Source organism: Apostichopus japonicus, chromosome 8, assembly GCF_037975245.1.
Source record: "Apostichopus japonicus isolate 1M-3 chromosome 8, ASM3797524v1, whole genome shotgun sequence".
Classification (NCBI taxonomy): domain Eukaryota; kingdom Metazoa; phylum Echinodermata; class Holothuroidea; order Aspidochirotida; family Stichopodidae; genus Apostichopus; species Apostichopus japonicus.
This window is the reverse complement of record NC_092568.1, coordinates 22,965,362-22,988,285: the sequence shown is the minus strand read 5'-3', so window position 1 is coordinate 22,988,285 and position 22,924 is coordinate 22,965,362. Positions and strand designations below refer to the sequence as shown.

Here is a 22,924-nt window from a genome sequence, read left to right as displayed (position 1 = left end):
AGCCATTCTTTTCCTTACTGCATCTCTCGTTCATTCAACTTGATAAGCATATCCCTTTAGCAGCAAAACGGAAGTTTCATTTAAATGAATTCATAATTACCTCTTTGCATAAACACATCTCAACAATTCTCTTTAGAATTCTCGTAGGATTATAAAGTAATAAACAAAGCGAATAATTGTTGCCGAGTATTGCCTCTTGTTTCATACTTTTATTGTGAAAGAGTCGCTATGTTTTATGTATTGAAAATTGTCCACACGAATTATATGAAACATTGTCGTCTAAATGAGAACATCAGAGTAACCATACCAAGGATTTCAACAAGTAGTTCGCGCGTTGTACGTGGAATTTTCTAATGTGTACTTTCTCAATGTCGTCATCGACAACAAACAGATCTCATTAGTGATCTTAGATCCTTGAAGATGTTAGCTGGATATAATTAGGGACGTTTGTTTTTTGGACATTGGTGAGTACCTTTTCAGCCTGTTACACGAGTGGGATCTTGGTTAGGAGAAGTTTATCTGGGGCGGGTAAGGGAGGTTAACAAAATATTGATAAACTTAAGCAAACATATGGTTCCATGTACCTTTTCGACACATGTACTCGATATATTGACGCAATAGTCTGTGAACCATCATTATGTTTTCTTTCTTGTCTTTTACGTACAAATAGCTGCTACATTATACCCTCCACCAGCAGCTCAAGTTTGGTATTGTCTTCATTAGTTAGATTATTGCATGGCATGCATATAGGGTAGGTACGTCAGCTATGGAAGTGTGATATATGGTTAAGCTATATGGTGCTGAAAATGTTTGAACGAAAAGGGAACATATTGTTTCACCTCATTTTGTTTGATTGCAAAAGTAAATTAAATATTCATTTTGTTTAAATAAGAATGGAATATTAAATGAGTCACGATTACTACAAGTTACGAACAATCAAAATGTAGCATATATAGATACAAGAAAACAGGGAACACAAAACTTGTAGATGGGTAGAACAAAGAGTAAAAAACAATAACAACAACAAGCGAAATTCATAGTAAATAAATCAAAATAGAATGACAGAAGGATAAAATTTGTCAAGATTTTAAACATTTGTAGTATAACATGAAATAAAGAAAACGAACAATGCTATTAAGTGTTACGCTCATTTGACGAATGAAATATTTGACGAATGAAATATTTGACGAATGAAATATTTGATGAAGAAAACGTACACTATACCAAAGACAACGGTATGTAATCGGTATATAAGTTGACTGTTTATCCTATATTTTTCTAAAAAATAATCAAATTATGAAATATTCTGTTTCGACAGATTATATCGATCGTTCAAATAAAAGTGAGTAGATCATATAGTAAATGATATGTCAAGATGAACATTTAAAACTTGAAACATCTTCAAATAGACTATGATCGATACATAACACATTCAAATAACAAACAAACGTTAGAATGCAGTCATATTTTTTATCAATTGGTCAAAATTATGCAAACTAATTTAAGATGTCAAATCGAAAGCCACCAAGAAGATTATTTGCTAGCAAAACACTCCGTTCCTGATAAACAAAATGTGTTTTCAGAACATTTTATATTTTATATTTTTCTTTGTATACCGATAAGCTTAAAGGAGTATCTAACACAATCATCGTTATTATCCTGTGTTAAAAAGGTACTTCTTATACGAACAACTCTTCTAGTTCATTTTGATTAAGGTTATATATGTTTTAAAAGCCATAACAAGGTTCTGCTATTTCGTCAAGTACTTTCAAGTCAACGACTTAATAAATTACTTAAAAGTAACAAATAGTTCTATTAGTACTGACAACTTGGTGTCACCTATATTACGAAAGAACATCAAAACCGTGATATCTGCTAAGCGTATAATGAAGCAGTGTGTAGAATTAGTTTATCATATAGTAAGGAGCTTTATATCACATTAGTTAACTATGATAATGAGGTTTGAAATACTTTCCTTTAAATACACATTGACAGGCAAATGCATTTCAGGAAATGACTTTGCATGTTAATTAAAAATGATAAATCAGATTAATTTATGGTAGGCTGTATAATCAATGTTTAGGAGTTCACTCGATTTAGTTTCCGTGCTAACTACTTTGAAATATTCGCCACTTTTTGTTTTAGATTATATTAGATGCTCCGTCAAACTATACCTGTATGTCTCATCATTGCGTATATCTGAAATAAACTAAGGTAAAAATTGCTTGCATTAGACGTGGAATTATCTTCGTGATTAAAGATCGAAGAGAATCGATGGTTTAATGTACCTGTTATCGGCAAAACCAATGTCACGCACTAATTCATACACAGTTTGTTGGAAGATAACAGAGTATATTAAGATAATTTAGCAATTGTCTCCGTATGTGCGTATCTACGATTGGTTACAATTCAACGGGTTTAATGTATATTATGTATTTTTTTTTAGCTTAAAGGTATGCTGTATTGTCCCCAAATATACTAGATATTTAAATATGGTCACCTTTGGTCAAAATAATTAAACTGTTTTTATTACATCATTCGAGGAAACTTTTCTCACTGGGACATTCATGCAGTCATCTTGTGTGTCCTTAAAAGTATCTGAGAACAATTTGGATAGTAAAGAGCTCCATGAAAGTACTTTTAAAACTTCTCATATATTGTTTACCGGTTGCAGAAGCCAAACTGTTACGTATGAAGCACATTGAGTCTGTTAAACTGTTTTCACTTGTTTGGTTCTTTTTGACAATAAGTATAAACAATTGAACATTCAGGTGAAAACCTATAACTAATATTCAAATGTTTGGAAAGCTGGTAACGTATTCATCGGTCATCTTGCAACAATATATGTCATATTTCACACATTACAACTGTGAAACTATACCACCTCATTATGTCCTGATGATAGCCAAAGCAAACATTTTCATAATTAATTTCAACTTTGGACTTGAATATTTCTATATAAATGTTATTTCATACATCAGCTACCCCTCTACATTGTCAACAGAGGTGATCCAATGACTCTTCGTACTCATTACGAAAGGAAAATATCGAGTTAACAGTAAAGTATTAATGTTTTCAAGAAAGCGTTTGTAGCTATGATGCGATGAGCAAATACATATTGAAAATTCCTAATTTTTAGCTTCTTTAATGATGTTATTTCCTCACACAAAAATTAAACCACGAAATACACTTAAATTTCCTCGAAAGATGCAATATCCAAAGATTCACTGCACTTTCATAAAAGTTGATGATTTAACCCGGTAATGGTATTCAGTAATGTTATAACTTATACAAATGCTTCTTTCAAACTAATATAGACTTTCTGTTCCTTTCGAGTTACAGATCGTTAGCTTTTGAGCCTTGACAGATCAATAACAATTACACATGATAAAGGCTGCTTAAACTATGTATTTAACATATTTCTGTCTCATAACTGGAGAGGTTACTGGACCGAGTAGAAATTTCTCATTTCTCATTTTTATGTTACCTCTGGGAATTACTTTTAATTTCTGTTGGCATTTTACACATCTATTTACCATTTTATAGCCTCTCAAACGATATCCAACTTTGCAGTTAATATCGAAAACTTCCATCTAGTATGCGGTACGTATCTGTGTAATGTGTAATACTATATCTATATAATATACAACTGCATATATAAATAGTATGCTGTACGTATCTGTGTAAGTATAATGTGATATTAACTATTTATTTATATATATAGATAGATATAATATATATAGTATACCTATACGGTAACTTACATCATGTTGATATTCGAGTATCCGAGTTTCACGCCTGCAGTGTGCGGCGATCATCAGACAACTGGACTATATACATTCATGTATGTGACCTTATTTCTACCTAGCAGGGACTTAAACATTCATGTATGTGACCTTATTTCTTCCTAGCAGGCGTGAAACTCGAGTAACAACAGGCTGTAAGTTACCGTATAGGTATACTATTTTATGTACTTGCTATATATTCTATGTATTGAGCACTGTTGCAGCAGGAAGTGAACATCTGAATCTTTGTTATAATTATATATAAATATATATATATATATACAAATATATATATATATATATATATATACATATATAGATCATGAAGATACATTTCATAAGGCTGATGATCTATCACCCTCATTCATTTATTAAAGTAATGTATCGAATGGTTTCTCTTTAGCTTTTGTCGTCACGGTAGGCTAAATTATCTATCTACTCCGAATCAACAAGGACGGATCAAATTTTTTTCCCTCCAGTTCTGGACATTGTGGATCTCTAGAGATTGGATAATGGCAGTTTGTGAACATATTATTCGATGTCTGAAGGTAACCCAGGCCTTGGTAGTACGCTTAATATACGCAGTACATGCATCCATCGCAGTGACTATGGCAGGATTGCTAGTCGATAAGCGAATTTTCTGGTTTGAACTTTTTATACTGGTGTCTCTGCTTGAATATTGCATCACAATGAAGTGTAACAAAGGTGGGGATTGGAAAAGGTATGTATTGAATTACCAAATAAAACTCAACAACTAAGTGTAGTGTCAATGTAGTTTACACTTTACGTTTATTTACATGTCATTTAATAAGTTGGTTTTTAGTACTATGGTTTTTGAAAATGCCCTCTCTCTTTGTTAAATTTGTAATCATAATTTAATACTTCTCAACGTAGGTGGATTTTTGTTCTATTCGCACATATTTTAACATGAGTATGTTATGAGGGTAACATCTCAATGGTATAAAGCACACATGTCCTCTCAGAGGATATAGCGGTATTGAAGATCTCTTTTATTATAATGCTCTGTAAAATGTCATTTTATCCTCCTTCAATAGAGGAACAGTTTTACTGTTTTTGAAAGTCGACTGTATAATTCCGTTAAACAGGTGTTAGGGTTAAAAATAGGTATTCAAAATTTCCAAATCCAAAGTAATCTTGTTTCCCTGTAGCTAATTTAAGTAATCATATTCGTTAAGGCTTTTTATAGTGATATTCAAACACGACAAACTTCACATGTGTCTATCAGTTAAGCTACATACGTTACCAACTCTTTTGTCGTGGCCCATATGACGTCATGAATAGATAAGTCGCTAAGATTTTTCCCCTGCTTCTCCTTTCCTTTTCTTTTTGTAAATTATTTTATTGATATTGTTAGAGAAAAAAAGCGATATGATCATATCTATGAATAAGTGCATTCATAAGTGAGAAGTAATTAAAAACTTAACACTCAGATTACAAGTATAAGCGTGTAAAGTGGACGACTTACCAACTTCAGTGCTCTTGCATTAAAATCAGCTCAAAATTTGTATTTTTTAGTCTCAAATTACTTATTAGTTAGGTGTAAATATAAACTATGTGAACAAATAGTTCATGTTGTTGCAGTTCAATGAACATGGGAAGCTATATACGAAAGATTGCTTCAATCAATTCTATTATAAATTTTAGGCAACAACAAACTGTAAGTTGACATGAATTACTTATTATCATACGAGTGCAATTAATAAACCCTTAAACGGAAAAGATGTCAATTTATGTTTTCCATATTTTATAAAGGCATAGTTGAAAGCTGTTTATTTAAAGTGTTAATACTATTGAGTTTACAAGTAGCAGTTTTATATCGTCAACCAACAGACAAATAACGTTATATAACTGGATTGTGGTCAAGAAATTATTAATTTATAGAACGCTTGCAAAGTTTTGTGATTACGTTATAGACCTGCCACGGTCGTAAATCGACCTCAGGCTCCTAAATTAGCCTACATAGCTTCTTAACACCATTAGGCTCTTTGCGTAAACACTGTGTTGAAATATGTTCATGTCTACAGTATTGTTAATCATACAGCGTTCACACAAAGACCCTCATACAAAGAAAATAATGTGGCAGGCGTTGCAGACTAATTGGTAAAAAGAGGTCATTTTACGACTAAGGCAGGTCGATTTCGTAATTTCATGAATCCTTTCATAATAGCGTGCTATAGTTGGGGTCTAAACAGCAGAACCTTTAAGACTAGTCTGCCAAATTATAACGTTTATAGAATATTCTCGAACTGTCGTTTGATCGTCTTCCCCAGTTTACTCGGCACAAAAGAGAAAGCCAACCATTTCATATAGTAACAATGTACGTCCACTGCAATAACTTACCGTATATAATAATATGATAGAGATGATTATATAACAAGAACCTCCTCCTCTCATATAATATTCAACCACTTTCTTGGCTAAACTGATCGCTTGCTGATATATGCGTATATGCACGAGTATAAAAAATAACATTGCACAAATCAAACCGTGTCAAGACAGATCGATTGGTGTTTTTTTTTTTTTTTGCTTTATTCTAGTTTTCCGTTGATAGAAGTTATATAAGATATTATGGAGCATGGAGGATTTCTTGAAATTTTCATGTACATTGATTTCAGTAAAAATGAATATGTCAACAAACCTAACTGATATTATAGTTATCATAAATGAACGTTTCTCTGTTTCGGTTTTCTCTAGCATTTCACCGTCGGTTTTCATCTATCTATTATGGCTCGTTCCTCAAATTGTTATTCTTGAAGCCAAGGCTAGAACGACGATGATGGATAATAAAACTACCACAGTGGGACTAATACAGGCTTTGGTATGTATCTCATTCGGTCATGTGATCATTGATACTTCTTAATTTAGAATTTATGTAATTGTAAATATGTAAAATCTTTGGCATATCTTGGATTTTTTTTGGCTGCTCTTTTCTCTCAAACAGATAAACAGTTCCTAGCAAAACAAAACTTAAACCAGAGAGTAACAGGTGAACAAGGAGGGGTGTGGTGGGTTTGGGGATAGAGGGGAATCATAACACACACTATAGTCTATCATAACCAAGGAAGCTACCCAAACTATCCACTAAACGGAATGATAACTGTTACCGGTATATCAACATTTATAACTCATGAAAAACCGTTACATTTTAGTTCTGCATTTCAATTGTGTTCTCTACTTCAGCATTTACAAATGAACTGTATTTAACGTTATCTGTAGCTCAGTGATGTGTCAAATATTACTAGTTACTCCCTGTGCATCCATGTGAGGTGGGTGGGGGAGGGGCATATCGCATTAATAATATATTGAAATGATTATAGAAAAGAGAGTGTGGAGTATAAATATATTTTATTGATGATAACATTTAAGGTAATTTTTTACACAATCTTGATTTAGACATTTTTAACCTTCATTATATGCAGCTGATTTGTGTTTCCTCTTTTATTGATAGGGTTGGGAAAATAATGCTATTAATTCAGCTTTTACCAATGAGGTAAGCATTATAACACTTTATATGCATTCTAAGACCCGTATCGTACACAAACACACATGATAATCTGTCATGTGTCCTTTGTTCTGGCAATGCCAGGTAGGTGGAAGTACAATATTCATGGTTTGTGCTGAACCGGAAGATCATGTCTTCTCTTAATTCAAATCTATAACTATTGTTCAATTTCTTGCTTGATAATTGGCCTAGTAATTTTGGAATAAAAAATATATTGACAAGTCTCATGTCTTCAATGTCGTCAGTATTGCCTTCATTATGACTCACTTTGTTTCAAAACGAAAAACTTTAAGAGGTCCTAACTCTACCACGTTAATCCAACACATTAACGCGCGTCCAGCCAGACATTTGTCTCTGTGTCACAAATGCTTTTGAGGGTGACAGTAAAATGCTTGATCAAAACTGATTATCAGCCACCACTATCTGGCTGTATGTGGGTGGGGTGGGGGTGAGTGTGTGGGGAGGGGGAAATACCGATGATCTTTAAGGCTTATAGTTCTGATTATTTAATTTTTGTACTGTTATATAATTTAAATTCGAACGGTTAAATAATAAAACGCTAGCACTCAGTAAAATGTTAGCCTTAGTGATAAGAGCGTATATACAGTTCGCAGGTTGTACGTGAACTAAATGAGCGAACATGACAACTCCCTGATTTGTGTTCGAGTGAATTACTGTTATTATATTAATATTAATAAACCACAATGTTAAGTAGCTATCTTAATTACGTATAGGGCTTCGATAAATCTTATCAACATTGATCATGACTGTGATGAATAAATCTCCGTTCATTTTTCTCAGCTTTTGTTGAGGAATATACACTTTTCCGGCTCGTTTTCTCATGCTTCAGAAAACTTGTTTTGGGCTATTGTTGGAGAAATATTACTTTTTGCAGAGCTTTGCAAATTAAAAGATTCGAGTTCCATGAGCCTGCATAATTAATGCTCTCCCCTAACGTTTTGTATTGGAAAATGCCGATTCTGTGTCCCCCCTTATCCCCACACTTTCATTCGATCCTTGATGTTACTTCAAAAGTAATACTTAGATACTAATTTTTAATAGCTAATATCGAATAGCGCCATAAAAGAAAATGATATGGTTTGGTAAATGAACGAGTATTTCTAGTAGGTGGACCAATAACTCGTGAAGTATTGCAAGTAATGTCGGATATCAGAAGAAAAAGACTCCATGTTACTCGATGCCACATTAGCACGTTGGGACTAACCTACTGTCTCTGGATGGCAATGAACACTGCTATAGTCTCAGACATTATGGTGTAAAGTGTGAGCAGTTGCATTATGATCCAATATTATGTCGAAATTTAAAATGTTATTATTTCCCCCTTTTCGGTTTCTAATAGTAATTTTTATGATTTGTAGACGCAGGGAATAAGAATGGTAAACTAATGATAAATGTGTTCATACAATGACATTAATTGGATTACATGTCCACGTATAGTTTAACATGAACATATTTGATATCAAATATTATATCATCTACATAAAATTAAATAAATGAAATAGCTTCTTGCATCTAGTAGATGATACATACATTGACATGAACTCAATTTGACCAGGTACCGTAGTTGTTATGGAAACTCCCTGATTTTACTATCTCAGTGTATACTTTAAATGTTTTAAATGTCATCACTATCATACTTGTTTCCCCAGATATACTAGGGAGTCAAATAATGGCTATGCTGATGTTCAAAATTCAACAAGCATTTTGGACTGCATCTCCTTGGTATCGCAGGGCATCTTTTTGCCCTATTTAAAAAAGATTCTCATTATCTCAAAGTTAAAAGTTGAGGACACTCCTGGAACGTACTTTTGAAAGTGTCTTTTGAAGGCAGGTTTTTTTATATTGTCATGTTGAAATTGGAGCAGGACAAATGATGCAGCTATTTTAATTATAACTCTCCTATGTACAATGTTTGTAGAGCAAATAATCGAATACTTAATTGTCTCCCAAATTTTCAAGTGCTTCAAATAATTCAAATCTTCAGGGCTGCTGTCTTCCTCTTCAGAGATGATTATTAAAGAATAAAATACTTCAAAACATAGGAGTATATACTGCACTATTTTATTTCACATTACGAACATTGAATTTGCTCAGGTGAATATACTTGTTAGAGATGTCGGGACTATACCAAATGTGACTTACTTCAACAATCAAAGCTGTCACTTGCAGTGGGAATAGTCAGGAATAGTAAAAGAAGTCACAAGTTGATTTCTGGTAGTCTATAACCACGATTAGCGTTATATGTTTCTTTGTTTCTTTCTCATATACTGTACAGCAATCTTATTAATCATTAAATGATTAATGGATGTCTACAATTTATGCATGTACAACTGTCCCTCTGATAGGACAAAAATAAACTTGTATCCCTTTTAACGCTTCCAACCATAGAGCCGTGAACAGATCTTTGTCTCCATACATTACTTTTAAAAGCATTGCATTCATAATTTTGTATTTCTCTATAAGGAGACATTAAGCTACCATCATTCCTTTCTTATAGTAAAATGGGATGGAAGCAAAAAAAAAAATTTTAAACAGACTTTGTACGACACAAACAAAATCTCCATTGGTCTGGTGGGGTATCAGGGTATTTATGGACTTAACCTTTGAAAAAAAGTCACCCCAGACCAGAGTAGAGAGTGTGGGCACAAAAACCAAAGAACTTGATCCACTGTAATCCATTAGTACCCTAACATCGTACAAATGTAACTGAATGATTATTCTTTCTATCATTAATTATACGAAGTAATGATAATTCGGGGAATTTTTATTGGTGTCCTGTAAAAAATGTAGACGCCGTCTGGCGTCATCTTGGAGCGTGATACGAAGATATGCAGGTCATACGATGGCGTTGTTTATCATTTTGTGTGCATTATCACATTGCAACCCGCCATTGAAAAGATGAATGTAGGCGCTTCAAGAAACATGAAAGAGTGCATAATAACAAAGAGGATTAAGTGTTTTCTCATTCCAATTAACTTGACGTACAAAAAATGTACAGTTTTGACGTACATAATGCCTTTACATTGTACCTTTATGGAAGGCTTATTTTGATACAAGTCATGTACTTAAACTACAACTTAGGTTACAATTTAAAATTACAGATACGTGTATTTTTTTATTATCTATCAACACAGCTATGGAAACACCGCCGCAGTTTAGTCCCTCATACACTCCTTGTCCAGACAATGATGGTAATAATAGTGATAGGGCGGATGATTGGACCAAAAGGGTTTGTAACCAGAGGACAACTCTCTCAAATGATGGTTTCGTTTTATGGAATGGCCTGTGATATGCTGGAGTTTTTCACCCAAAATTCCGAACTGTTGTACGAACTAAGTTCTCGTGATGGAGACTTCAAAAAACTGCATATTATTATGACGAGTGTTTGGTCATTGAGTCTCTGTCAATTTGGTCTCAATCTGAAACTTGTTTTCTCTAACAAAGGGAAAAGTTCCGATGAGAAGGAAGATAGCGATCGTAGTACAACTACGACTCGTCGTGATAGAAAGTTGAGGGCCAAGAAATCAAGTTGTCGTCGTTTCGTCGAGGGTGAACTTGTTTCCATTCTCACCAGTCTTTTGTTTCAAGACGGTATTTATCTCGCGGCTCGATTGTACGTCATGTTAAAATATTTCGAGGACATCAACATATTTTCTAATCTACTATTCTACACTTGCAAGAACACCATTTTGATTATCATCTTGTCGTACCGTTTGCTTGCGGCAATGGAAGAGTCACTTGTGCCTGCCAGTATCAGAAGGAGTATAAGAAGCATTGGGCGTCCATCGCAGCATTAGAACGTTCATTTTCAGGGAGAGATATCGGACACTTTCATTTGTGTATGCTATACAATGTACTGAACAAGATTAAACCTATCAAGTTATTCGCTTCGTGACCGGACAAATACCCCCAGACAAATACCCCGGGACAATTACACCCCCCCCCCCGTGAATAACCCCCGGACGATTACCCACCGGACAATTACCCCGCGGTGGAGGGGGTGGGGACTTGAGTTTATTCTGGTTTAGTTCGGTTAGTATCCTGGGTGAAGTATCTGTGCCGGTGCATTGCGCGGGTGGAGTTTGCCTGGAGGTAATTGCCAGGGGGTGGGGGTAATTGTCCTCGGGGGTAATTGTCCTCGGGGGTACTTGTCCTCGGGGGTAATTGTCTGGGGGTACTTATCCTGGGTGGCATTTGTCTTCAGGGGTGTATGTCTGGGGGTAATTGTCAGGGGGGTACTTGTCCGGCAACCATTCGCTTCTGCTCAGTCTCGTGAAAAGTCAGCAGGTATCGCTAACCCGACTGACAGTCGGCCACGGTTGTGCATTTTGAGGCGGTTCACGACTAACAACTGCTGATTTTCAACAAAATTGGGTTTCAACGACTATTGAAAATTAGGTCGTATAGCAGTTAAGTGCGTTGTGCAATTTCTCTACCTTCTCGAGGGGCCTTAAAGCGGTCACACTTGCCTGTTATTTAACGGAATAACCAAAATATGAGATTCGCAATAGGTTCTGTAACCTTATTGACCACAGTGAAGTATATCTTCTCACACTAAAATGTGAAGACTATGCCTAGCCAGTGAATGCTTATTATTTTATCGTACGGTATAAAAAGTATAGGCTAGGCTCCACCACCACGTCTGCTTTGAAAGTCAAAGTTTGAAATGTGATACTTTTTGGGAGCAACATATCCGATATTTCTTGGGGGAAAAAAGCTGGTTCAGTGTAGTTACTGTCACGGCGTTTTAGGCTAAAATAAAAAATAATTGGTCAGTTATGAAAGATGGATAAACAATTTGTAGCTTTTCTAGAGAATTTGGGTTGTGTAACAATCTACTCTTAGAACTGTTCCTAAAGTATTACATTTTCTCCCGTTCCACGTAGAACACAACATTCATATTTTGGTGGTTGCTTAAGTGCCTGATCCGATGTTATTATTTTCAGCACGCCAGTTATCAACTGAATGATTCACATTTTTATCATTTGAGACTTGAAATAGCCGTGAGCCTAATTTACAAATACAATTTGGGGCGAACGTCTAGCAAGTGATTTGGTTTATGATATAATAATTACTTATATGAAGGAGTACAATCTTTAAGGCTTTTTTTTAAGTCATTACGTGCGTTTGGAAAAAGGAAATACATAACATAATGTTTGATCTTATGTTTTTACATAGTTTTCAATTGCCCATCGGTGTTGTTTATGGCTGAAATATGTCATAATGAATGAAAATGAATATTAGCTCTTCGAGGAAGTCGGAATTAGTGCTTGTAAGATTGAAAGGGCGCACAGGGACGGCAAAATGGAAAGAGGAAGGGACAGACACTTCCTTGTAAAAGGTCTCCTTTTACCAGGATAAGATTAACATTTTAAAGAAAGCTAGATAGGCCCTATCAACTGAAGATTATTATATAATAGACGATTTCACTACGACCGACTTGAAGGAGAAGAGGAAGTGGGCCTCGCAAGTTCAAGAATTGTACCAGAACGGTTTGCGCTTGAGATTCTCTGGGGGCTGTTGGAGGGGCAGAGAAGAGGAAGCCATATTTATTCAAGTAACTTCACATATGTATTGTATTACGTAATGGCCTCATGTCTCTGTCAGGTCTTCATGCTTCCCCTGTCGATGTGTAGCATTTGTGTACAGTATTTATGTATTGCTACTTCGCCCATAACGCAGTAACTTCAGCATCGGAAGGTTCGTTTTCATTTCATTTATGGATCCTTTTACGAAGTATTCTCCCGGCGTGTTTTTCACCCTTGGAAGAGCGGGAACTTTTCACTTCTTGTATGATGTTTGTTTTGTGTTTAATTGTTTGTATATCTTATCTTGTACCATCTCTTTAACTTTATTGACCTTACACGTACGTGAGTCTCGTAGAAGCCAAGTAAATTTACATTGCTATTTTCTTATGTCACCATCACTGTTATCACATATTGTTCTTCTCTACGTATTGCATTCTAACTCTGCTTTGTTAAATGGCTGGTTTAAGTATAATCACCTGTAACGTCCGTGGCATTAGGCAGGCTTAAAAGAGAAGAAATTTTTTCGCCTTTCTTTATGCTCAGTCAAAGGATGTATTCCTTTTACAGGACAATCATATAGTACCTCCAAGGATGCTGTGTATTGGCGCAATGAATGGGGTGGGCATGCTTTGTTCTGCCGCGGTTCCTCAACGAGCCGGGGTGTCTGTATACTCTTACAATTATCCTAGATTAAAAGTTAATATCCGTAATTCTGTCCTCTCTGCTCACTGGTAGGCTTATTACTGTGGAGACATTAGGCTGTAACAATTTGCACAGTTACCGATAGATCAAAAGGTGGTGCTTTAAAACATGTCGTTTACTAGTAGTACCAGTATTATATTATTCACATTCCTGAATACAGAGTCAATGGTCTATGTAGGTATGCACATGGTTGATGTTTTTATGCCCGATGTTATTATTATTATTATTATGCATGATCAATTATGTAAAATTTTTGATATAAACTGATGGTTTTTATGGCTAATAGTACAGATGTTAAAATTATTACATTGAATTGTCGTGGCCTCTCAGATAATAAGGAAAGGTTTGATGTCTTAAATTATTTGAAGAGTAAAAATAATATGATTTATTGCCTGCAAGATACACACTTTGATATTAATTTTAAACAAGTTCTTGATAAAGAGTGGACAGGGGAATATTTTTGTAGTTATTTAAACTCTCAATTGTAATCTTGTGTAATAATAACTTTGATTATACAATCCATAGTACAAAGATAGACGAGGAGGGTAACTATGTTGCAATTGATTTAAGTTTCTGTGATAAAAGATTTACTCTTTGTTCTTTGTACGGCTCAAACAAATATACACTTAAGTTTTATCACAATATTATGACAGTTTTGGAGGATTTTCAGAATATAAATTATGTGATTTGTGGGGATTGGAATTTGGTTATTGATCCTATAATCTTGATACATACAACTGTATTCACATTAATAACCCAAATGCAAGAAAGGTTGTTCTTGATTTAATTCAAGTGTTGAATGTTGTTGATGTATGGAAATGTATTAATGAAGATGTGAGGATATACTTGGAAACAACCCACTCCCTTAAAAATGAGTAGACTGGACTTCTTTTTAGTTTCAGAAGAGTTATTGAATTTTACCACAAGTACAGATATTTTGCCGGGATATAGAACAGACCACTCTATTGTTACAACTCAGTTCAGTTTGAATGATTTACCAAGAGGGAAAAGTTATTGGAAATTTAATAATTCACTTTTGAAGGATATTGATTATATCATCATGGTTAAAGGTACAATAAACGAGGTTATTCAACAGTATATATGCTGCTACCCCCTATAATCCAGAGCGAATCTCTGATATCCATCCTTGTGATCTAAATTTCCTTATCAGGGATAACTTATTTTTCGACGCTCTTTTATTAGAGATACGGGGGAAATCAATTTCATACTCTTCATTTAAGAAAAAGGAAGGTATAGTCGCAGGGAATCTGACCTTTTGACCGAAATTGAAAATCTTGAGCGCCATCATAACATTTTGGATCTGAATCATCTTGAGACTCTCAAAGACAAAAATAACGAGCTTGAATCTTTGCGTAAAACAAAGATGGGGGGGGGGGCATATTGCGGTCCAGAGTCATATGGTTAGAAACTGGTGAAAACCCCTCCTCGTATTTCTTGAGTCTAGAGAAAAGAAATTGTGCAAATAAAACGATTCAAACAATTAATGGATCGGATGGTACTCGTAAATTTACCAACAAGGCCATTTTAGATGAAACTGGCTTTTTACAAAAAGTTGTATGATTGCAAGAAATACCCATGATGTTATGTTACAAAGATTTTGTAAAAACTGATAATTTTACTTGTTTACATTGTGAACAAAGTGAGGGTCTTGATGGCCCAATTCAGCATGATGAACTTCTAAGTGCCCTCAAAAGGATGAGTAATAACAAGAGTCCTGGTTTAGATGGTTATACTGTTGAATTCTATAAAGTGTTTTTTAACGATCTCTCGTGGTTTTTATGAAGGTCACTGAATGAATCCTTTGATACTGGTTGTCTTTCAATCACACAAAGACGTGGTAAAATTACACTGCTTCCAAAGGGCAAAAGCCACGACATCTCTTGAAAAACTGGCTTCGGCAATCTCTCTCCTTAATGTATCCTACAAGCTTGCATCATCATGTATTGCCAACAGGTTAAAGCAAGTTTTACCTTATTTGATTAGTTCTGATCAGTCAGGGTTTATGGCAGGTAGATTCATTGGGGAGAATATAAGACATGTTTACGATATTATGAGTTATACACCGAGTTTAAATAATATTCCAGGTCTCTTACTTTTAATTGATTTTGAAAAAGGCATTCGACTCAGTTTCACATGAATTTATTTTCAAAACGCTAGATTTGTATAATTTAAGGGAAGGCTTTAAAAGATGGATCTCAGTCTTTTTACAAAAATGCACAATCTTCAGTCTTAGTCAATGGCCACATGACCCGATTTTTTGATATTAAATCGGGATGCCGTCAAGGGGGTGGTTTTTCACCTTATATTTTTCTTCTGTGTTCTCAGATTTTAAACATTGCCATTAATAATTGTGTGGATATTAAGGGTATCACCATAGGTGATATGGATTATAAAGTTTTACAATATGCCGAGGACACAACTATTTTTTTTAGATGGCACTGAAAATTCTTTTTCCATAATATTTCTGGTATGAAAATTAACATGGATTAAACTAGTGCTGTTTGGATAGGATCAAAGAAAGGTAGTGATGGTGTTTTATATAGGACTTATTACTTATCTTGGGTTGGAGATAATATATTCAGTTATATTGGGACAAAATTGTGTACTCAATTGGATGTTATTGTGAATGTAAATTATATTACTACTATGCAAGCTATTACAAAACAAATTCCCCACTGGTCAAAGAGGTTTTTGAAAGCTTTAGGTCGAATAGTTGACAAGTGGTTAAATCCCTTTCGTTGCAAAAATTGAACCATCTCCTTCTTTCACTTCCAACCCCAAGTAAAGAAATTATCAAGGAGATTAATTCCAAGTTTTATAACTTTGTATGGAGAGGTAAAGTTGATAGGATCAGTAGAAATCAAATGGCGCCTCCCGTTACAAAAGATGGTGCTGGCATGATTCAATTTGAACCTTTCGAGAAGGCACTTAAAATTACTTGGATTCGTAGATTGCTTAAATACAACATTGACAGTAGGATGTATAATTTATATAAGTGAATACTCCTAGTTGTAATCTTGACTACACTTCTGGTACTTATTGGGATAGCGTCATTAAAGAAAGTAAAAATACCTTTTGGAAAAGTTTTTCTCAGCCTAGAAGGATTTCACTGTTTCGCTCAACCCCCAAAATATTCATGATGTTTTAAGGTCCAGTATTTGGCACAACGAAAAAATTAAGGTGGGTAATATATGCATTTTGTATAAAGATTGGCGAAGACATGGTATTTTATATGTTAATAACTGATAAACTCTAAGGGTGAGTTCTAATCTGCTGATGAGATTTATACAAAATATGATGTGAGAACAAATTTTCTTTACTTGCATGGTATTAAAAAGGCAATACAGAAATCTTTTTCTGGTCTTTTAGGCCAGAGAAATAATTCTCTTGCACTCCCATTTCAAGGCTTTCATATAAATACTGTTCTTATGTATCCAAAAGGGTGTAAAAGGTTTCATAATATTTTATTACAAAATAATAAGGACCAATATAAATGCATTCACAAATGGAACATGCTCTTGTCCCCACTTTTTTTCTGAAGTAGATTGGTATAAGGTGTGCTCATACAACTGGAAATGTACTTCTGAGGTGAAGCTTCGTTGGTTCAAATTTCGTCTTCTTAACAGAATTTTAGGGACCAATACTCTCATGGTTAAAATTGGCAAAACCAATGATCCATTGTGCACTTTTTGTGGGGTGGCAGATGAGAAAATCAAATCGAATATCAATATTGCAGTTATTAAAGAGCTTCTTCTGTTTGTAAATTATTTGTACAAAGACTATGTGTTTAATAACATCCTTCTGGTTCTGAAATTCTGTTTGTACAAAAGTAAGGTTAAAAAAGAGAAACCTTCATTTAGCTATGGTAAAATTGATCTTAAGAATTTTTATTTAAAAGAAAAGTTTATGTATCAAACTAATTGTAAGTAAAATGCATTTGATATCAGATGGCATAACTGGAAATCTTTATTTGAAGTTAAATGATTTATTAGTTGTTGTGGATAACATTGACTAATGGTCATAAAGTATATGTTATTATGAACTGTACATTGTTTGGATACTTGATGGAATGATAATTAAAAAAAAAATTAAAATTTTTTAATTAATTTCTTAATAAATGAAACGTTTTTGCTGATATTGGCTGGGTGAAACCTTTTCATTTTTCATGGTTCGTCAGATAAGCAGCTTAAACGAAGTTCCATGTTTGGAAAATGAACAGTTTTGTATATTTCCTTTTCGAAACGCAGGGAATCAATTTAGCTTTGTTTGCACTGGCAACTTCAGTACAAAAGTAAAGCTGTGGTCAGATAGACGCTGCATTTGATTCAGTATAAAGGAACGCAGAACCTTTCTTGTAAAATGAATGAGTTTACTGTTATATCAAGTCTTATTCAAAGTTTACCTCATGTACACTGTTTATGTCATGAAAGTTGTCGCAAAAGCATACTTTAATTGCATGCATATTAGAAACAAAATATATACTGCATTGAAAATTATACGAAGCTAAATTAAATCATTAAAATAGCTTACTAAGTCGTTTTTAACCATGTTAATATTTCTTCATGTAATTTATCACTAACATGTATAGGAATGATTTTGTATTTAAATATGGTGTAGTCCCAATATAATGTAAAATAAAAAATGTGCATACTTGCATTGATTTAGATATGCAGTCTTATTTTCCTTGCATCGTGTGAATTTTGCTGCAAGTAAGGTAATGTCAAACTATAGTGAAGATGCTGAATTTAGCCAAATCATCCAAGCTTTTCATCAAAAGAAGATAAATTCAGAATGTAGCAGGAAATTCCAATACTTTTTAAAAATGTCACCTCCCCAGACACATTTACAAAACTTTATTAATAGCAAGTTGAGAGCAATTGAAAAATTTTCCAGAATGGCAAAAGGGTGCTTGGAAAACGTCAATTCCTCTTCCGAGATATACATATGGCGCATTGTTCGTATTGAATATCATGAAACGTCAATAATATATTACCTATTAGTTGAAAACCTTAACCAACATAACTTTATTTCATATTTATAAAATGTGATATTATTGTAACATGAATGTGATTCACATATAATACTTGATGTCTTTTTATATTTTTAGTCTCCATGAATTATATATTCACACCTTGATGTGGCGCCAGGCCTGACTGAAGATAAGGGGTCAGATGCGTGTACCGCCTATGGGGATGATGACCCATTAGGGGGCCCGTGAAATAATGTAATGATGAATAATGAAGTGTAACTTTCGAAATAGACTGGAAAAAAAAACAGAAGATTTGAAAGGAAATCAGGTGCCATTGATGTTTCATAGGGCTCGTCCTGGCTCACAAAGACCCCGTGTGACACATCAGATATGCATTTCCCAATCCAGTATTTACTGTGGTACAAAACTTTAAGATTGACAGTATAGTTACTGTAATCTCTGTGTGAATCGGCTGCATTCACACATTATTATCTCGATAATTAGGTAACATCATAGTAAACTTATACCAAATTGTGACAATCAACGTTATCATAGATTGAACATTCCCTGTCTATAGTTCACAGACTAGTTCCACCCATACTCTTGTTCGTTTTGCTCGATCAGGTAACTCTTTTTTAACTGAGAATGTATCATGCGAAATAGACTATGACAAAAACCAATGCATGCGAACTTAGGTTGACAACTTAACAATATACCTGTAATTGTGTTAATATGGTATTTACACTAACGTCAATGTATATTCATGCATGCGTAAAGTAACATATCAGCACAAAGCAGATAAAATCGTTCCTCTTGTAACCTATTTGCTTCATCTCTCTTCCATTCTATTTAAGTTTTACTTTCTTGTTCTCTTTTTTTCTTTAATTTGTCAAGTCTAACGGTAACTCAAGCCTCAATAGTTTACATTGGAAGTTGTTGTAAAGGTAGATTACGGTCACAACTTAGTTAAATTAATCGCTATCATCACTCATTCCTATTTTATTTCCTTTTTTACTTCACAACCCAAGATAAGATAGATTGATAAATTCCAGCAAAACCGAGAAGGAATATGCAAATAGCTTAGAAGAATATGCAAATTAAGAAACTGAATATGCAAATATACCGTATAGTTTCTTTATATTTTCTTCTTCTATACCAACGAACCAGAATATATCAAACTTTAACGTTTTGTATGTCGGGTCACATGTATGATCATGCACTGACTTGTATATAAGCAGACTACAAGCATTACACTGGCTTCGTTACCCGCAACATCAGCAGTTGTTGAGTTGACAATAGTATATCGATAACAATATGAAAATGAATTAAACGATTGCCCGTATCCCCTCCTATAATTACACCACATAAATCATTGCGCTATGTATATATTACTGTTGCTTTCCACGTGACACGTCCAGCGGACCCCCCCCCCCCAAAAAAAAAAGGCTTAACCCGAAACGGTGCAACGGACCCAAAACTGAAACCCTAGGAAACAAAATGCTCGACCGACAACACCCCACACTCACCGATGCTCTACAAATACAGAGTATTGTCCGCAGTCCCACATTGCCGCAGGCATTCCCTTTCTCCTCCCTTCCTCCCCCCCCCCCCTCTCACCCCAGCGTACCGCCTTTGCCCCAATACAAAACAAGTGTCAACAAACTGAGAAATTTGCTTCAATTTAAAGCCGTAAGTTACCATGCATCATTGCTAAAACTAAAATGGTTGGCATGCAGTCGACTCCATAAATGGAATGCAGCTATAGCTTTGTAGTTCTACTCTAATCCTAGCTATCTTCACCCTATACCTTATTATTGTTGCAGTTTACATTGTGTTCCTTTTTCTGTGGTGTATAGAAACTTAAAAATGTGCTAGATAAAACCCTGATGCTTGATCATCATATATAGTGACAGTCCATAATGGAAGAGTACACCAAGAACTGATCTAGTGGATATCAGGTCAATGAAATAATAGCTCATGCAGATATTACTATAGGTGAGTTTTTTCTTTAAAATTTCTTCTCTGTGGTCTTGATAACCTCCTTTTTGCTCTTCCTTCTCTTTCGATATATAAGGGTGTTTTTTATCCAGTCCTCCATTTCAAGGCCACTGGCGATATATTAGCTAATGCAGTACCACATTTTACACTCTCTGTATTACATTAACACTAACAACAAATCTTGAATGTTGTCATTAAATTTTACCCCTTGTCTGGTAAAAATTGTGTCAATTATTTGATTGTGTTGTAAAAAGAATAATATTTGGTATATTTATTACAAGGAAAGGTACATTGATTGATCTTAATTAGAGATATCGATCCTTTTATAATGCAGCTTCCCGTAGCTCATTTTGGTAGTTACGTTTGTTACTAAAGCCTCATCATTTCAGAGTAGTATCCAGTGACGTTGGGTCGGGAGAGGGTAAAGAGCGGGGTCTTAGGACCCACAAATATCTGTCAGGCCCCTCCAAAAAAAATAAACATTGTGGAAGCAAGTAGGTCATCCCTTAACCTTCCCAAGAAAAGAATTGGAACCCCTTAAAAGAAGGTCTACCTACACCCATGGGATTCCCCAGGGTAGGTATATGATGGATTTATCTAACATACCAATTTTCGGGTTCCCTCTCCTCCACACCCGCCCTGTTTTCTTCCACAACATACTTCAAACATAAAACTACTTTCCATTTTCAATCGCACAAGACTTAAAACAAGAAAAGTGAGCTCCGCGCCGTTAGTGCGCATGCGTGCTAAGCAGCCTTAATTAAAATTAAAAAACCGTACGTATGAAGTCAGATCCATCAGTAACGCATAACCGGCAGATTTCCTTAAATAAATTGTGTCGTTAGATTAAAATTCCATTGGTTCTTCTCTTATGGCATAGTAATCCATCATTCGATTAGTCTAATAAATTAAATATGTGCCTTTGGCTGTATACACAATCTCCGTATATGTATATAAACCGCTTCATATTCCGCTGCTTGTGCCAACTTACACAACTGTTGCCATATCATGCGTTATTCATAATTAGCAGGGAATCGTTGTCTCGTTCAGCTGACTGGATCACACTTTACAAAACTAAGACAAACTTAACATTATCATGCAAAACCATATATCAACGAAAAATAGTGTAGTTCGACTGTGGCCTTTTCTCATGTATGGCTTCGAAACAAGATGCTAACAATAAACGAATAGTTGCAATTAATTGTGTTTATTTTATTTGTTTACACATACCTGACGAAAGGGGGTCAGAGAGGATCCAGACCCGGGCCCGGGGTCAATGAGGGGCCTGGGAAGATGTGGGATAAAGAATGGCGGATTCTCATTTTCATAATATATTGGAAATCATAATAGGCCTATAATTGGGAAACAACAATAAATAGTGCAAAGTGCGTCCCGCTGATATAATATGTCCCAGTTTAGCGGCCTGCAGACACACGACGCCTCTGCTTTCACAGTCTTATAGGTAGTGCGTCTCTGCAAATATAACGCATAAATTGCAACAATGCAATAGCTGCTATATACTATACTACTTAATCGAGAAACACCGATTGTAACCAATTTGGCAATTAACTTCAAAAGTTGCCAAATTTGGTTACTTGATTTCAAGATAACGTCTTGTACGCAATGCTGGTAGCTTCTCCGTTTGGCTTACTGCCAAAAATCTTCTTTTCGCTCGTCTCTTAAAACAATTGATATCTCAATGATGACCTAGTGTGTGGCAAAATCATTACAGTTCTATCTATAGTGCCGCCACTGCCTTTGTAGATTCAGTTGACCAGTTGCTAAACATAATACATTTACCGAGGGTCAATTGCAATTGGTTTATTTGTAATATTTTACCTACTCATATCATCTCTGGTGTTTTTTTGGCGGACTGGAGAAAATTAACAGATTGATTTGTACTCGCACTTTCATGTATACCTACAGTTTTCATCATTTATAAATATAGCGCCATCCTGCAAGTTGTGGGATACTTAAGACAATGAATTGTTGACGGGTGCGCCTGAAGTATCACTCGAATATAGACAAAGTATGTTCACATACATGAACGCAGTGACGTGATCATGCCTTCAAAGGTGGGTGGATTATCTCCCATATCTTGATGTATATTTCTTCCTGACTGATTAAAGGAAATACCCCAACTAAACCTTTTGCCCTTGACTCACGATGGGAGGTGGGGTCCTCCTGCCATCCACCCCTCACCCCCTTCTCCCTCCCCTCCAATTTACGCATTAAGCCCCTGCATGCACGACGAGGATCTTGTATTTCCTATATCCATTTCAACAACTGCATTTTTTCCCTATATACCATTTTGTTCTATCCAGTGAAGGTGACCTACAAAATTTGCGCCCGTGATAATTCATGCAAGATATAACAA

General features: G+C 35.0%; 1 protein-coding gene across 5 annotated transcripts; it reads left to right on the top strand.

Moving 5' to 3' along the window:
- Positions 1–203: 203 nt before the first annotated feature.
- LOC139971553 (transmembrane protein 26-like) lies at positions 204–19,673 on the top strand. Of its 5 annotated transcripts, none has more exons than XM_071978127.1 (6): positions 204–464; positions 3,547–3,603; positions 4,189–4,506; positions 6,501–6,624; positions 7,255–7,296; positions 10,464–19,673. In XM_071978127.1, exons 2-6 carry the CDS (start codon positions 3,599–3,601, stop codon positions 11,124–11,126), a joined length of 1,152 nt encoding a protein of 383 aa, XP_071834228.1. In that variant the 5' UTR covers positions 204–464; positions 3,547–3,598; the 3' UTR covers positions 11,127–19,673. The 5 variants fall into 5 exon arrangements, with proteins under 5 accessions (XP_071834228.1, XP_071834231.1, XP_071834229.1 ...); XM_071978130.1 differs by having other exon boundaries at positions 206–464; positions 4,265–4,506; XM_071978128.1 differs by lacking the exon at positions 3,547–3,603 and having other exon boundaries at positions 206–464; positions 4,265–4,506.
- Positions 19,674–22,924: the final 3,251 nt, after the last annotated feature.

Coding starts and splice junctions, on each gene's coding strand:
- LOC139971553 (XM_071978127.1), top strand. Junction 4,507..6,500: donor AAAGGTGGGGATTGGAAAAG/GTATGTATTGAA, acceptor GGTTTTCTCTAG/CATTTCACCGTCGGTTTTCA. Junction 6,625..7,254: donor TGGGACTAATACAGGCTTTG/GTATGTATCTCA, acceptor TTTTATTGATAG/GGTTGGGAAAATAATGCTAT.